The sequence below is a fragment of the Chrysochloris asiatica genome, unplaced genomic scaffold (genome assembly GCF_000296735.1).
Source record: "Chrysochloris asiatica unplaced genomic scaffold, ChrAsi1.0 scaffold00012, whole genome shotgun sequence".
Classification (NCBI taxonomy): domain Eukaryota; kingdom Metazoa; phylum Chordata; class Mammalia; order Afrosoricida; family Chrysochloridae; genus Chrysochloris; species Chrysochloris asiatica.
Window position 1 is genome coordinate 32,161,129 of NW_006408530.1, and position 16,475 is coordinate 32,177,603.

Consider the following 16,475-nt stretch of genomic DNA (forward strand, 5'->3'; position numbering starts at 1 on the left):
TAATAGTGGTATTAACTGGACTTCCCTGTAGGCACATGGATATCCTATCACAGATATAATATCACAGACAATGTTGTACCTCATGACTGATTTGGATATGTTTTTGTTTGACAATGAATGCCACAACATTCCTCTTCAATTTGTCATTCCTGGCATAGTAAACCTTTTGGTTGTCAGATTCACTACCAGTCCATTTCAGCTCACTAATGCCTAAGATATCGATGTGTATGGATTTCATTTTATTTTTGACAATTTCCAATTTTCCTAGATTCATACTTCATACATTCCATGTTCCAATTATTAATGGATGTTTTTCTCTTCATTTTGAGTTGTGCACCATCAGCAAATGAAGATCCCTCAGGCTTTACTTCATTTGAGTCATCATGGTCAACTCTAATCTGAGGAGGCAGCTCTTCCCAGTCGCATTTTGAATGCCTTCCAATCTGAGGGTCTCATTTTCTGGAACTATATATGACAGTGTTTCTCTGCTATTCATAAGGTTTTCAGTGACTTTTAATATTCGGAAGTAGTTCGCCAATCCTTCTTCCTAGTCTGTCTTTGTCTGGAAGCTCATCTGAAACCTGTCCACCATAGGTGACCTTCTGATATTTAAAATACCTGTGGCATAGTTTCTAGAATCACAGCAACTCACAAGCCACCACAGAACGATAAACTAACAAATGAGTGGTGGGGAAGGCTCATTACCAACCTGCCTTATAAAGATGACACAACCTTGCTGGAAAGCAAAGAGAATGTGATGAAAATCAAAGACTATAGTGTTTAGTAAGGACTGAACCTTAATGTAAAAAATGAAAATCCTCACAGCTGAACCAATCATGATAAATGGAGAAAAGACTGAAGTTGTCACACATTTCAGCTTACTTGGATCCACAATCAATGTTCATGGAAGCAGCAGTCAAGAAACAAAAGGACATGATGCAATGAGTAAATCTGTTGCAAAAATCCTCTTAAGGTGTGGAAGAGAAAAGATGTCACTTTGAGGGCTATGGTTTACCTGATCAGAGCAATGTCATTCTCAACCACCTCATATGCATTCGAAAGCATGACAGTGAATAAAGAAGACCAGAGGAGAACTGAAGTTGTGGAACGATACTGAATATACCATACTACGCTAATCTCACGGTCAGCAGTTTGAAACTACGAGCTGTTCCGTGGCAGAAATATGAGGATTTCTGCTCCCATAAAGATTTACAGCCTCAGAAACCCTGTACAGGGTCACTATGAGTCGGAACCGACTCCACAGCACATAACAACAACAACAACATGAACTTCCAGAAAAACAAATTTGTTTTGGAAACAGTATGACCAGATTGCTCCTTGGAAGTGATGATGGTGAAACTTCGTGTCTTGTACATAGTCAGGCTGCTAGGAATGACCAGTCCCTAACATCATGGTTGGTAAAGTAGACGGTCAGAGAAAAAGAGAAAGATCTTCAAAGCAATGAGCTTACACAGTGACTGTAACAGTGGCTCAAATACAGCAACCATTGTGAGGATGGTGCAAGACCAGGCAATGCTTCACTTTGTTGTACACAGGACTGCTATGAGTTGGAACCAACTCAGCAGCACCTAAAAAAAACAACCACTTGACTATGATCAGTTACATGTAGGAGAATCCCCAAGAACCAAAACTTCACTCAATCAGACCATACGTCCATCAGACTGACATTCTCCATAATTTGGGTACTGTCTTGTTTGTGTGTCTCGAGAACGACCTGGGCACACTACAGGTTAACAATGCATGATTGTTGAATAAATCAATGTATCAGTGGCTAAGGCAAACTGATTTTGTTGATATTTTTATAAAACACAAGTTAAAGTAAAATATTCTACAGCGCTATGTACCATAAGTGTGGCGCTGTAGGATAAGCACTAGACTGCAACCACAAGGTTGACGGTTCAAACTCACCAAAGCAACCAGGATCAACCTAGGAAATTCTAAGCAGGGTCAAAGAGTTAGAACCCATTCGATAGCACTTTAACAACAACAACTCATAAGAGTCCCGGTGTGGCACTATCGGGTTAGTACTGGACTGGTAACTCCAGGTTGGTGGTCCAAACCCACCATGTGCTCCTCTGAAAACTGACTTGATGGCACTTTAAAACAACCTATCATAGATATGCACTGTACATACACATTCTTTCCTCCCACTTTTCTGCATCTCTACTTACCCTTCTTTAAATTCTACTCTCCGTAAAACTCTACATGTCGGTTCTCACTTAGGAGAAGGGCTCCCCTTATTATGTTCTAGTATCAGACAATCGAATAAGTCATTGCATACTAATTTATAGTTTCTGATGTTCTACATCAAGGGATCTTTATAAATAATATTAGCTTTCAAAGACAAATAGTCAAATATAGAGTATTACTGTCTAGAAAAACGTACAAATTTTTATATCAGAGGAAAAAAAAACACCATAAAGGCACTGAGATATATTTTAAATGAATTACAAATACTTCTAATGTAAAACACTTGATATGTACGATTAAACAATTTTAGTTTCTGAAAAAACTCTTCTAAAATTATATTCAGTAAGTGAAGCACAGCTTTAAATGATCTCACCTGGAGGTTGCTGAGGCCAAAAATACTGCTGCCAATCCTGAAGTACATAGGTAAATCGAATAGCAATACTAACTGGAGGCAATGGAGTTAACGGACATCCCTAGTAAATAAACATAAAGATAAAATATAAATGCTGATAGAAATATAACATCAAAATTTCAAACTTAAAGAATGAATAAAACGCTATACTTATGAAACCTGGATTTTCATTGTACTTTTAAGATAATAGTTGTTGTTGTTGTTGTGAAATGCCGTCGAGACAATTCCGACCCATAGTGACCCTGTATAGGGTTTTTGAGAAGCAGCTGGTGACCTTGAACCGCTGATCTTTCAGTTGAAACAGCTTTGCAGTCTGGCGCATTAACCCACAGCGCCACATGGCAAGTAAGTCACTAAAGTTATTAGAGTTAAACATGCTGAATTTAGGAAATCATTTTTATGGAAGAAATTCTTACAGCTCAAAAGCTCATGAGGTGAGTCAGAGAAAAGAGAATTCTATGAAAAGGACCAGTACAGGCAAATGTTAGCTTAATTTTTAAGAATGGGACAAATACACTTTCTAAAAGAAGTAAGTACAGTTAAGTCCAGGGTTATGAACGTAACTGGACATAATAAATACTAGAAATAAGTACAGTAAGTCCAGGGTATGAATGTAATGGACAACTCATACTTGCCTTTAAATGGTATGTAAATTTATCCTCACTTTGAAATGATTGACTTAATTCTCCACAACAAATTCTACATGTGCAGCTTTTAAATAACTGAAGAGGCTTCTAGCCTTTTCTTGCACTAAAGGCTAAATTAGAAAGTATGCACCTGTTATGAGTTAACTACAAATATAACTGAAAGACCCAGTAAGGAACAGATCTCATTTGTAACCTGAGGACTACCTGCATATCTGTGCATGTTTGTGGATAGGTGTGTTCCCACAAGTTTTGCATACTGAGTTCACAATATGCTTTCATTTGATGAAAAGGTTGTGCAGTTGGAAAAAAGTTATAAAACCACCACCAGAGAACAAATTAATTTTACTTTAAAATGAAAAGTTGCTAGTACTAAAGGGGATATCAAATTATATTAAACATATGCTTTTTCCAAGTATCTCATGCAACTTTAAACAAATACAGCTTTTCGATTGTCACTTCAGATATACTTAATATGAGAAAATGTGATTTTGAGTTAAAATAAGATAAATTATAAAGTGTAAGATTAGGTTTAAGGAGATGATGTATTTTCTTTCTTTTAAATGCAAGAGTTTAACCAGAATTTTAGGTTAACAAAAACTAACAATCACTCATGCAAAATAGATAAATGAATCAGTGAGCAACAAAAAACTTAGATTTGTTTTAAAATTCATTAGAAATCAAAGACATTAATACTATCATGCAAGCATTCTAGCATCTTAGCTTCCCTCCACATCTCTTCACCTACACTTCGGACTTCAATGTGCCTATGAAAAACCTGGGCGGGGATCTTGAAAATTTTCAAAGTAGGCCAATGGTTCTAAGACTCAACATAAATGTCCCGGTGTGGTGCTGCGGCTTAATGCGCTGGACTGTAAAGTCAGCTTGAACCAAAAGGTTGGTGGTTCAAGCTCACCAGCCACTCCTCGGAAACCCTACTCAGGGTCGCTATGGATCAGAACCAACTCAATGGCACTTAGTAACAACAATATCACCACAGAGCACAAGGTTCCAAACACCATTTTAAGACCAGAAGTATCCTAGCAGATGGGGAGCAACCACAAAACTGCAAAACAATTACAGAGAATGGGAAAGGACACTTAAAGCTACAAATAAAATCCTCCTTCAAAATTAGCCAGCAAACAACTACTAAACACTGGAAAAAAGGTAGTTCTAAAGAGAAAATCATCCAAATCAGCAACCAGAATATAAAGCTATGAAATATGAAAAACATGTGAAAGAACCAAGAATGCTTAAACTGAAAGAGAAAAGAAAGACCAGGGTAAGAAAGAATGTTCTAATATTTAAAGGATTCTGAAAGAAGATTTGAACTTAAATTTTACCTGACTCTAAAGGGTCCTTCTGTAATATTGAAATGTGTGAAAATGAAATACAATGTCAGTAAAGTCTGAGTGCCCTGAAGCTCTTCAAATACATGTTAAAAAGTCTTTTTTTTTCCCCCTCTAAAGATAGCTTTGTAAAGTTAGCAAAAGAGATTCAGAAACTTGCTAATTTAAAATATGTAAAATCTATGAAGTTACCCACATCAGGTCTCAGTAAGTTCAATTCCTATTAAATCAATTTTGAGAGATATTTCATACCTAGGAGAGTGAATTTTGTGAAACTTGTAACAGATGATGTGAGATACTAATTAAGACTATATATTTCTTTTACAATAACTAGCAAGGGGTCTGGGTGTGGCACCATAAGATAAGCGCTGGACTGCTAATCACAAAGTTGCGGTTCAAACCCACCAGCCACCACTCCTCAGAAACCCTACACACAGGGTCACTACGAGTTGGAACACACTTGACGGCACTAAACAACAATATAATTAGCAAAAGATCAAAATCTAAGTGAGAATTCACAGATTAGTTTCAGAAAAAAGTTGAGTTACAAAGAGTAGTTACACACACAAAAATCCAAGCAAATATGTAGGACAAGTTGGTTAACTGGCATAATTCAGAAAGTTTATGTTCTACATTCTAGTTTGGTAAGTAATGTCTGGGGTCTAAAAAGTTTATGACCAGCAATCTAAGACATATCTATTGATCTCTATTCATTCAGTGTAAAAAACAAAGAAGAAAACCAAAGACCCAGAGAAGAATTTACTCTATAGAATTAACAGTCTACAAGGAATGAAAACCTCCTACCCTGAGAGGAAGGAGCTCTGGTAGCATAGTGGTTATGAAACAAGCTGCGAACCTCAAGGTCAGCAGTTTGAAACTACTAGCTGTTCCACGGAAGAAAGATGAGGTGTTCTGCTCCAGTAAAGATTTACAGCCTTGGAAACCCTGTACAGGGTCGCTATGAGTCGGAACCGACTCCACGGCACACCACTACCACCACCACCCTGAGAGGAGAATTAGATGGTGCTTAGCTACAACTATTAATCAATCTAATAAGGGATCCTGATACAATGAAAGAAGTATGTGGATCAGAATTCAAATTCTTAAAAGTCTACACTTAATTGAACCAGGTAAGACTGGAGGTCTCCAAAAACTATCTTTAAACTCTGAATGGAGACTATTCCCTAAGGTCACCTTTTAGCACAATAACAAATTGGATAAAAAATGAGACTCAACTGTCAACGTTTCCTCTATAGTAACAAGGAAAAGGCTAAAGGGCAGGGAAACTAAATACTGGAAATGAAACAACCAGATGGAAAAATAAAAATGTTTATAGACTGTGATGAATGTAACCAATGTCAATGAACAACTTGTGTTGTTATTGTTAGCAATCCCATACAGGGTTTCATAGGAGCAGCTGGTTGGTTTGAACCACTGAGCTTGTGGTTAGCTGTGCAGTGCTTATCTTAAATGAGAACCAATTTTGCTGTATACTTTCACCAAAAACACAAATAATTTTTTTTAATACAAGAAAATGTTTACTAATATTTTCTAAAAAGAAATAAAGGATGAGTATTTGTATGTGATAAAAAAACTTGACCTAAAATATTTAATTATTGAAGATTTCTGATTAGCGGAAAGGAAAAGTGGTAAGACTACAAATTAACACATAACTGCCTTTTTCCTGAATTTTCCAAAACACCAAAATGTAAAATTTATGCACTATTTAAGCCATTTCAGAGTTCAGAAGTTTTTTTTACCATATACATGAAAAGTGCTTCTACTATTATTTTTTTAATAACAATAATCACAAAGAAACTGTTAACAATAACTATTTTGATGCAAAAGAATAAAGACAAGCTTTAAGCTTTTACTTTATTATACTGCTCAGCCTGGTACATGTTACTTTTTCTTTTTTTTTTCAATGTCAACCATTATAATCTTACAACTAACCTCGGAAACCCTGTACAGGGTCGCTATGGGTCGGACCCGACTCGATGGCACTTAACAACAACAACAAATACTATTTCAAAGTCTCAAAACTGAAAATACATTTTTATGAAATTAAGCTCCTCAAGAAACTCATAGCCAAAGGCAAAGCAATTAAAAGACGGAATAAGAAGAATTACAGGTTAATTATTTAACATTGTACACCAAAAATCACTAATTTTTTTAATACATTGTAATTTATGTAGTCACTCTTTTTAAATAATTTATTATATTAATGATATTACAGAGAAACATCTCTAATGCTAAATAAAACTAACTAATTGCTACTTTGCTTGGCTCCCAGGTAAGACTAACAACATCAATGACCACTTACAATCTTTGATTTGAAGATATCTAGTAGGCCTGACAGGTGAGTATACTGATTTGGCACTTTTCGAAGATGAACCATCTCAAAATCAGTTCGGACACCAGGGCCCTGACATTCTCCTACATACAGTCTCCGCCATTTGTGATGTATTTGCACGAAGAGCGGCACCTGACTGGAGAATACAATAAAATAAGAATAGACTTCAAGTTCATATTAAACAATTCTCAAATTTTTCCGGTGTTATACAATTTTACTGATAAATTTTTTAATCTCAAATATTTAAAAGCAGTAAAACCAAAACTAACCCCATAAAAACACAAACAGATTTATATTTGAGGGAAGATCAACAAGAATTGCTACTAGGTTCTGTTCGTATGTTGTTGTAAAGTGCCGTCGACTCAATTCCGACCCATAGCGACTCTGTAGAGTTTCCAAGAAGCAACTGGTGAGCCTGAATCACCGAACTTGCAGTTTAAACATCTCTGCAGTCTGACGCATTAGCCCAAAGCACCACATCAAGACTCCTCCATTCTTATATGCATGGTTTATTCCAAACAAAACATATCTAAATATGTTTCTGTAGTATGTAGATGTCTGCAGACAAGTTCTCCCAATAACACACTTAATTTAGTTTTCTTATAGAGTGCCTTCAAAACAACAACAGTGAAGTCTGAGGGGATCTGCTGAGCCAGTGAAATTCAATGCAGACAGGACAGTTCAGAAGGTTATGGTATCTGTTTTTCTGTGATTCCAATGCAGTAATCTTGATAGATTTCCTTAAAAGACACAGGATGAACCCTAGGGCTTATTATACAGAAGTTTTAAGAAATGGAAAACTGCACTGATAAGAAAAAGACCAGGGAAGCTGTGCCGAGGAAATTGTTGTCATCACAATGCACACATTCGCCAAAGGTAGCAGGGGCTGTCTTTACTCCAGGTAACTTGTACCGCTGATCTTGCCCCTTCATATTTCTTTTTGTTCCCAAAATTCATAGAACATTCCAGAGGAACACAAGTTGAGTTCCTCCAAGATGCCAAAACTGCCATTTTGATGTGGTATGAATAAAAAAGCAAAGAATCCTTCAGAGAAGGGTTAAAGATGGAAACACCACCTTCTAAATGGAGGAGATGTCGAGAAACAATAGCTTCATATTTCAATATTTTTGTTTAATAAAGGTTTCTGTGATTTTGTAGCAATCAGAGCAATATTTTTTGACTTACCCTTATACAATAATAACATGAGATTTTTTTTTTCTCCTTATACTAATACCTTAAAGAAAATACTACCTAGTAACTTTGATTAGTCAAAAGATTGTTTAAGAAATGACTAAAAGTGATAAAACAGCAGAATAAAACTTTTCTTCAATAGAAGTAATATATTGTTGTTGTTAAGTAGGTTCCAACCCATAGCAAACCTGTAAAGGATTTCTGAGAAATGGCTGGTGAGTTCTGAACCACAGAACTTGCAGTTCAAACCAACCTTGTGGTCCAGTGCTTATCCTACAGCGCCAAACCTGGACTTCAATATGATATTGTTGCTGCTGCTGTTATTAAGCGTCGTTGGGTCAGTTCTGACACACAGCGATCCTGACTAGGGTTTCTGAGGAGAAGTTGGTGGGTTTGAACTGCTTACCATGCGTTCAAACTGACCTTTGAGTCCAGTGCATCATCCTACAGCGCTACAACAGGACACCTTTCAAAATTCATAATAAAGCTTGATAATTCAAATAACAATTTACTTTATCACAGAAAAATACAAATACTTCCTCCAAGTGCTAAATTAGTTACATGTAAATCATTCCTTTAAAATACAAAAAGAGCCAAATAATTCACATGATATTCTATAAAGCACAAACTGTTGCTGTTAAGTGCCATCAAGTTGATTTCCGACTCATAGTGACCTTGTATAGGGTTTCCAAGGAGCATCTGGTGGGTTTCAACTGTTGACCTTGTGATTTGCAGTTCAGTGCTGATTCTACAGCACCACACACAAATTAATATTTCTTCAGTAAATTTACATTTTATATGTGAATGAAATATAAATCAGAATAGCAGACCAGCAATAAAATAAATTTCACTTTCTTAAAGAATTCATTTTAGAATAGGGTCTGCAAAAAGCTTTGTAAACAGATCAATTACCTAAAAGTCCTCAGATTTTATTTTGTAACAAAATTTAAATAACCAAAATTCTTAAAGCAAAGGACAATAGTACAATTTAACCTTCATCTAAATTATATATGGAGTATTTTAATATGTTTTCCTTTAGAAATGCACTCCAAAGATGTTTTATTTCTTTTATCCTTACACACAAAATTTCAGTATAATAATAAAATGTACAAGGACGTGTGTTAGGGTCCAAATTATAATTTTAAAAAAATTTAGTAACTGTTTTCTGTCATAAATTATTAAAATCATTTTTAACCTCATCGTTGAGAGTTTTCAAAATGTCCACCTACCAGCCAGTGTTTCCCAGCGCGATGGAAACAGAGCTCAGGAGGAGACTGCACTTGGATTCACTGAGAACAGCATCGCTGTGTGCAGCAGGAGCAATCACCACAAATTCTCGCAGTCCATACCTCCAAACAAACAAAGCATCACTGCCATTACACAGGGGAGAACTTCAAAATTCAAAAATCCATTATTTGAAACACATGAAAAACGTTTCCCTGTATAGGATGTCTGATCTAACAGGTCAGGTTTGAATTCCAAGTGTGTCTGCTTTTAAAGGACAACTGAGTCAATTACAGCCTGATTTTCCCATCTAGAGAGTCACTCTTATATCATCCACAAACATTTTCACCTCTATTCTGTACAAATGACAAAAGGGAGAACATTAAATAATATGCCATATTTAAGTTTTCAACAGATAAACTGGACGTCATAAAAATTAAAATCTTTTGTATATCAAAGGACATTATCAAGAAAATAAAATGCTAACCTAGGAAATGAAGAAAGTACTTGGCAACTATATCTGGTATGGGATTAATAGCCAGACTATACAAAGAATTTCTACAATTCTACAACAAAAAGAGACGACCCAACTTAAAAATAAGTAAGGACTTAAATAGAAATTTCTTCAAAGAAAATAGACAAAATGGCCAATAAGCAAATCATAAGTCAAGCCAAACACTCCAGTACTGTCATCAGGTCGATTCCTACTCATGGCAAACATTTACAGATGAGCATAAAGACTAATCTTTCTTCCAAAGAGCAGCTGGTGGGTTTGAAATGCCTACTTTGCAGTTAGCAGTCTAGCGGTTATCCTAAAATGCTACTAGGGCTTCTTCAGTAATTATTAGAGAAAAGCAAATCAAAACCATTTCACATTTACCAGGATAGCTTTTTTTTTTTTTAAAGTAAAATAACAAGTGTAATAGAGGATGTGGAAAAATTGAAGTCTTGCTCATTGATGGTGAGAATGTAAAATGTTTTAACTGCTATGGAAAAGAGTTAAGCAGTTCCTCAAAAAGTTGAACATAAAATCACCATATATGTGAGCAGTTCCACTCCAAAGCAGAGACTCAAATACATATGAGGCAGCTTCAAAAAAGTTGTGCAAAAATGGAATTAAAAGATAATGAAATTTAGAACAAGCAAGTTACTTTCCCAAGAGACATCAAGGCAAGTGGTCGGGTCCCCTCAGTGTAAACCCCCTTACAAGACTAAGATTCAATGGGAATACACGCTCTGAATGGTGACTACACTTGTCACCGATAAGGGGAAGTGAGGGAAAAACAGCAATGAAGCTGTGAGCTAAGCCCTACAACGTTCAACAGACTCCTGTGAACCTGGGTGGAGACCTGGTTGGCCAGCAGTGTGGCAAGACCTAGGGACTCTTGGACCCAGAGTCAGTGACATAGCCACAGAGGACTAGAGTGGAGAATGAAGTGTCCAGCTGATAAGAGAGGGCATGTGCACAAGAACACCCAAACTTGCAGATAATACCCACTTGACCTGGCTTCAATGACTGGATAATCAGAACTCTACTACAAGAATAAAGAAGAGGAAATGAAAGAGTAATCTGATACAATTTGATGAACTTGACCTACACCTATGGATGCAGTAGCTCAAAAGAGGGAACAAATCTTTACAGCGAGGATCATTCCCACCCCTTCCATACAGAGTAGACAGGGATGGGCAACTTGGACATTGGCTACCCAAAATGAGGGGGCTACATAGGCAAGAAGGGACTGGCTTACAAGCTGTCAAGAGGGAACCTAGATTCAGAGGGCCTGAAGGAAGGTAGAATGTCCACTGAGTAGTATCCAATCTGTCTAGGCGGGGCTGATGAAATGAAATGCAGATGAGTCTGTGATACAATAGAGAGTAATTGTTATCAGGGCTGCTTGTTAGGGTTGGAAATGTAAAGGTAGATGTTTTGTAGCAAGGAGGGGAGTGATAGTGATTTAACTTTTCAGTCTAAGAGCGGAGGTCCCTGGGACCATCAAGGGAGAAGAGCGGAGAGCAAGACCCTACCCAGAGAAGCAGTGACGCCTGAGGAGGCAGAGACGATGATGTGGAGCAATGGAGCAGTTGGGGCCTTTAGACACAGAGAGGGAGAGGGGCTGTGTGCTGACGACCAGGGGGCAAGCTTGCAGGGTATACCCTTTGGTTGGTTGATGATGCATGGAGGGGATTGTAACCATGGCAATGAAACGGTATACGATAGGATGAATGTAAAACTAATGTTCTTCCATGTAAACTATTACATAATTCACAATAAAACATTAAAATAAAAAGATGACATTTTCCCACAAATGTTTTGAAGCCTCCTCATGCATGTATGTCTATGTTCATAGCAGAATTACTCACAACAGATGAAAGACAGAAATAACCCAAGTATCTACAGGCAGATGAATAGATAAACAAAATGTGGAATATCTACACAATAGAATATAATTCAGCAATAAAGACAAATGAAGTTCTAATATATACTATCTGAGGGTTGGTTGGTTGCTTATGTGCCACCATGTTAGTTCCATACTCAGATACAAAGGGACAAATGTTATTATTCAATGTCTAAGAAAATCTGTAAGAGGCAATTGTACATATAAAAGATATCCACTGCCATCTAAGACTCAAAGTGACACTATATAGGGTTTCTGAGACTATAAATCTTTATGGGAACAGACAGTCTCATCTTTCTTCCAAGGAGCAGCTGGAAGTTTTGAACTGTCAACCTTGGAGTTAACAGCTCAATGCCTAACCCACAGTGCCACCAAGTCTCAACTGTATCCATAAAACTGGTTAAAATGGTAATGTTTGCTACATATATTTTATCAAACTTATTGAGAATTTACATTTCCATTTTAGATATTATGAATCAGAAGTTACATTTTTAAAAGATATGTATACATAAGAATCATCTGGACATTTTAACTATCACGGGGGTGGGGGGTGGTGTCTTGTTAAATGTAGATTCTGATATGGTATATCTAGGGTGGAAATTTAAATTCTCAGTAGGGGTGGAACCAGAGTTGACTAGACCAAAGTTCTGAAAAAAAGGCAAGCATAGGAATCTTGCTTTAATTAAATGAACATGTTAAGCCAGCCACACGAAAAGATAAAAGTTCTTCCATAATCCATACCCAAACCCAACCCACAGGTCATGGAGTTGATTCTGACTCACAAGTGACCCTGTATAGGGTTCCTGAGACTGTGAATTTTTATGGAAGCTGACAGTCTCATCTTTCTACCATGTTTAGCAGTCCCGTGTTTATCCTCCAGTGCTACTAAGTTCTCTGCCAGATTCTCTAAATTGCAGGAAAATACTTACAAGACATGATGTATTTGTCTAGCTTAACACTGTTCACTGGAGTTCTGGTGTGACACTGTAGGATAACCACTGGATCACCAAGGATAGTTTGAACCACAAGGCTGGTGTTTCAAACTCACCAGACACAACTCGGAAACCTTACACAGGGTTGTTATGAGTCGGAAACTATTCGATAGCACTTAACAACAATAACACTATTTACACAAAGTATCCTAATCAAGATATTCTTGTATTCTTTTACTCAATAACACATATAGGATATACTTCACAGAAGTATAAGGAAGCTTACTATGGATATAACTGTCATAATGTCTACATTGAGTAGTGGAACAACCATTGTTGATGTCAGATGGATGTTGGCTGAAAGCAGAGAATACCAGAAAAATATTTACCTGTGCTTTACTGACTATGCAAAAGCTTTCAACTGTGTGGATCATGGCAAATTATGCATGGGTAATATTTCAAAGAATGGTTATTCTAGAACACTTATTGGTACTCAAGAGGAACCTGTATATAGACCAAGAGGCAGCTGTTTGACCAGTAAAAGGGGACAATGAAAGATTTAAAATTAAGAAGGTGTGTGCTGTACTCTTTCAACAAACTTATTCAATCTGTATGTTGAGCAAATAATCTCAGAAGTTGGACTGCATAAAGAAAGTGACATCAGGATTGGAGAAGACTCATTAACAACCTGTGATATGCAGATGACACAACCTTGCTTGCTAAAAGTGAAAGGACTTACCATAGCCTTCAGTATGGATAGCACCTCAAAGTAAAGAAAACAAAAATTCTCACCAGTGGACCAATCATTAACATCATGATAAATGGAGAAAAGACTGAAGTTGTCAAAGAATTCATTTTGGAACCACTATCACTCATGTAAGCAGCAGCCAAGCAATCAAATGATGGACTGCATTAGGCAGATCTGCTCCACAAGACCTCTTTAAAGTGTTCAAGAGCAAAGATGTCAGTTTGAGGACTCAGATGCACTTGACTCAAGCCATATTTTCAACAGCCTCATATGTATGTGAAAGTTGGACAATGAATAAGGAAGACCTTAGAAGAACTGATACTTTTGTGTTATGGTGTTGGAGAGGAATGTTGAAAGTACCATGAACTGCTAGAAGAAGAAACAAATCTATGTTGGAAGAAATACAGCCAGAATGCTTCTCTGAAGCCAGGATGACGAGACTTAGTCTCTCAAACTTCAGACATATAATTAGAAGGGACCAGTCCCTGGTGAAAGATCATCATGCTTGGTAAAGTGGAGGATAAGCAAAAAAGAGGAAGACCCCCAAGGAGATGTACTGGCACAGTGGCAGCAGCAATGGCTCAAGTGTAACAATTGTAAGGATAGCGCAGAACCATGAGATGTTTTGTTCTGTTGTGTGCAAGGTCACAATGAGTCGAAACATACTCTACAGCATCTCACCATAACAATATAAGTTCTTTAACTAGGTGTCTTTTCTTATCCAAATAGCCACACTAGATCAATTTGGTAGTACTATGTAGTACTTAATAATAGGAACACAGAATGTACCAAGAAGCTAAGTAAATTGGAAATAGTAAAAAAATGAAATGGAATGCATAAACATCAATATCTTAGGCATTAGTGAGCAGAAATGGACTGGTATTGGCCATTTTGAATCTGACAACTACATGGTTTACTATGCCAGGAATGACAAATTGAAGAGGAATGGTGTTGCATTCATTGTCAAAAAGAACAACGCTGCCTGTGATAGGATAATTTCCATGTGCCTACAGGGAAGCCCAGTTAATACCACTATTATTCAAATTTACGCACCAACCACTAAAGCCAGTTAGGATGAAATAGAAGAATTCTACCAACTTCTTCAATCTGAAATTGATCAAACATGCAACAAAGATGTATTGATCATTACTGGTGATTGGAATGAAAAGTTTGGAAACAAAGAGGAAGGATCAATAGTTGGAAAATATGGCCTTGGTGACAGAAATGATGCTGGAGATCGCATGATAGTATTCTGCAAAATCAATGATTTGTTTACTTCAAATACCTTCTTTAGACAGCATAAGAGACGATTATACACATGGACCCCACCAGATGGAATACACAGAAATCATACTGATGACATCTGCAGAAAGAAATGATGAAAAAGCTCCATATCATCAGTCAAAACAAGGCCAGGGGCAGACTGTGGAACAGACTATCAACTGCTCATATGCAAATTCCAACTAAAGCTGAGAAAATGTAAACAAGTCCACGAGAGCCAAAATATGACCTTGAATATATGCCACCTGAATTTAGAGCTCATCTGAAGAACAGACTTGATACATTTAAACACTAAAGACCAAAGACCAGAAGAGTTGTGGGATGACGTCAAGAACATCATACACAAAGAAAGCAAAAAGTCATTAAAAAAGTTTCCAGAGCGACTCAGGGTCTCTGCATCTTGCTGGCTCTGTTCTGATCACCTGGCACGGTGGTACAGGGTCTTAGGTGATTTCATGGCGTCTCCATCTCGGAGACTGCAGACGAAACCAGTCATTACTTGTTTCAAGAGTGTCCTCCTGATCTACACTTTCATCTTCTGGATCACTGGTGTTAGCCTTCTTGCCATTGGTATTTGGGGGAAGATGAGCCTGGAGAATTATTTTTCTCTTTTAAATGAGAAGGCCACCAATGTGCCCTTCATACTCACTGGCACTGGAACTGTCATTATTCTCTTGGGTACCTTTGGCTGTTTTGCTACCTGTCGAGCTTCTGCCTGGATGCTAAAACTGTATGCAATGTTTCTGACTCTACCTTTTTTGGTCGAGCTGGATTCATTTTTGTACATGAAATTAAGAACAACTTTAAAAGTAATTATGAGAAGGCTCTGAAACAATGTAACACTACAGGAGATAATAGAAGTGATGCGGTAAACAGGATCCAAAATAAATTGCACTGTCACTGTATCACCAAATATACAGATTGGGAAGATATTAGTTATTACTCAGAATAAGGATATCCTACAAGCTGTTGTAAAACTGAATGTATTCCAAGCAAAGATGCAAGTAAACAATGAAGGTTGCTTTATAAAGTTAATGACCATTATAGAGTTAGAAATGGGAGCTGCAGGAAATTCCTTTGGAGTTGCTTGCTTCCAGTTGATTGGAATCTTTCTCACGCCATAACAAATAACCAGTGCTGGCTTACTATCCAACTCTAAGTTTTAGATCATTTGACATCAACCCTTTATGAAAGAAATATAAGATTCCGTGAATGGAAGACCACTGGTACCACCCAATAGTCCGAAAAACTGATGCAACTGCTTAGCGCATTAGACTCAATTGAATCAAGCTATTTGCCCGTTAGACTGATTCAATCATGACATTTGTTCCATATGTTCTAAGCCCACCACCATCCCAGTCCCTTTAGATCTTTGAAGCACCTTATATTACCCTGAAACACTGGAAGAGCTAGAAAACTGTAATGAATAATAATAAAAAAGAAGTCATTAAGAAGAAAAGAAGGAAAAGATCAAAATGGATGTCAGAAGAGACAGTGAAACTTGCTCTCCAGTGTAGAGATGCTAAAGCAAATGGAAGAAATGAGGAGGTACAAGAGTTGAACAGAAAATTTCAAAGCTCAGCTCAAGAAGACAAAGTCAAATAAATATTACAACAAAATGTGCAAACATCTGTAGTCAGAAAACCAAAAAGGAAGAACATGCTTCAGCATTTTTCAAGCTGGGGAAATTGAAAAAAATTCAAGCATCGACTTTCGTTATTGAAGGATTCTCTG

The 16,475-nt window shown here is 37.1% G+C and overlaps 1 protein-coding gene and 1 pseudogene across 2 annotated transcripts in view; one reads left to right on the forward strand and one right to left on the reverse strand.

The window, feature by feature from the left end:
* Nucleotides 1-16,475, reverse strand: part of RAB3GAP1 (RAB3 GTPase activating protein subunit 1 (catalytic)) — a 132,497-nt gene that overhangs the window by 76,776 nt on the left and 39,246 nt on the right. For both annotated transcript variants that reach the window (XM_006834583.1, XM_006834582.1), the window contains exons 6-8: nucleotides 9,390-9,509; nucleotides 6,940-7,105; nucleotides 2,585-2,684 (exon numbers count right to left, since the gene is read on the reverse strand). In XM_006834583.1, the coding sequence (XP_006834646.1) occupies nucleotides 2,585-2,684; nucleotides 6,940-7,105; nucleotides 9,390-9,509 (386 nt within the window). The remainder of the gene's footprint in view (nucleotides 1-2,584; nucleotides 2,685-6,939; nucleotides 7,106-9,389; nucleotides 9,510-16,475) is intronic.
* LOC102837520 lies at nucleotides 15,130-15,865 on the forward strand (annotated as a pseudogene).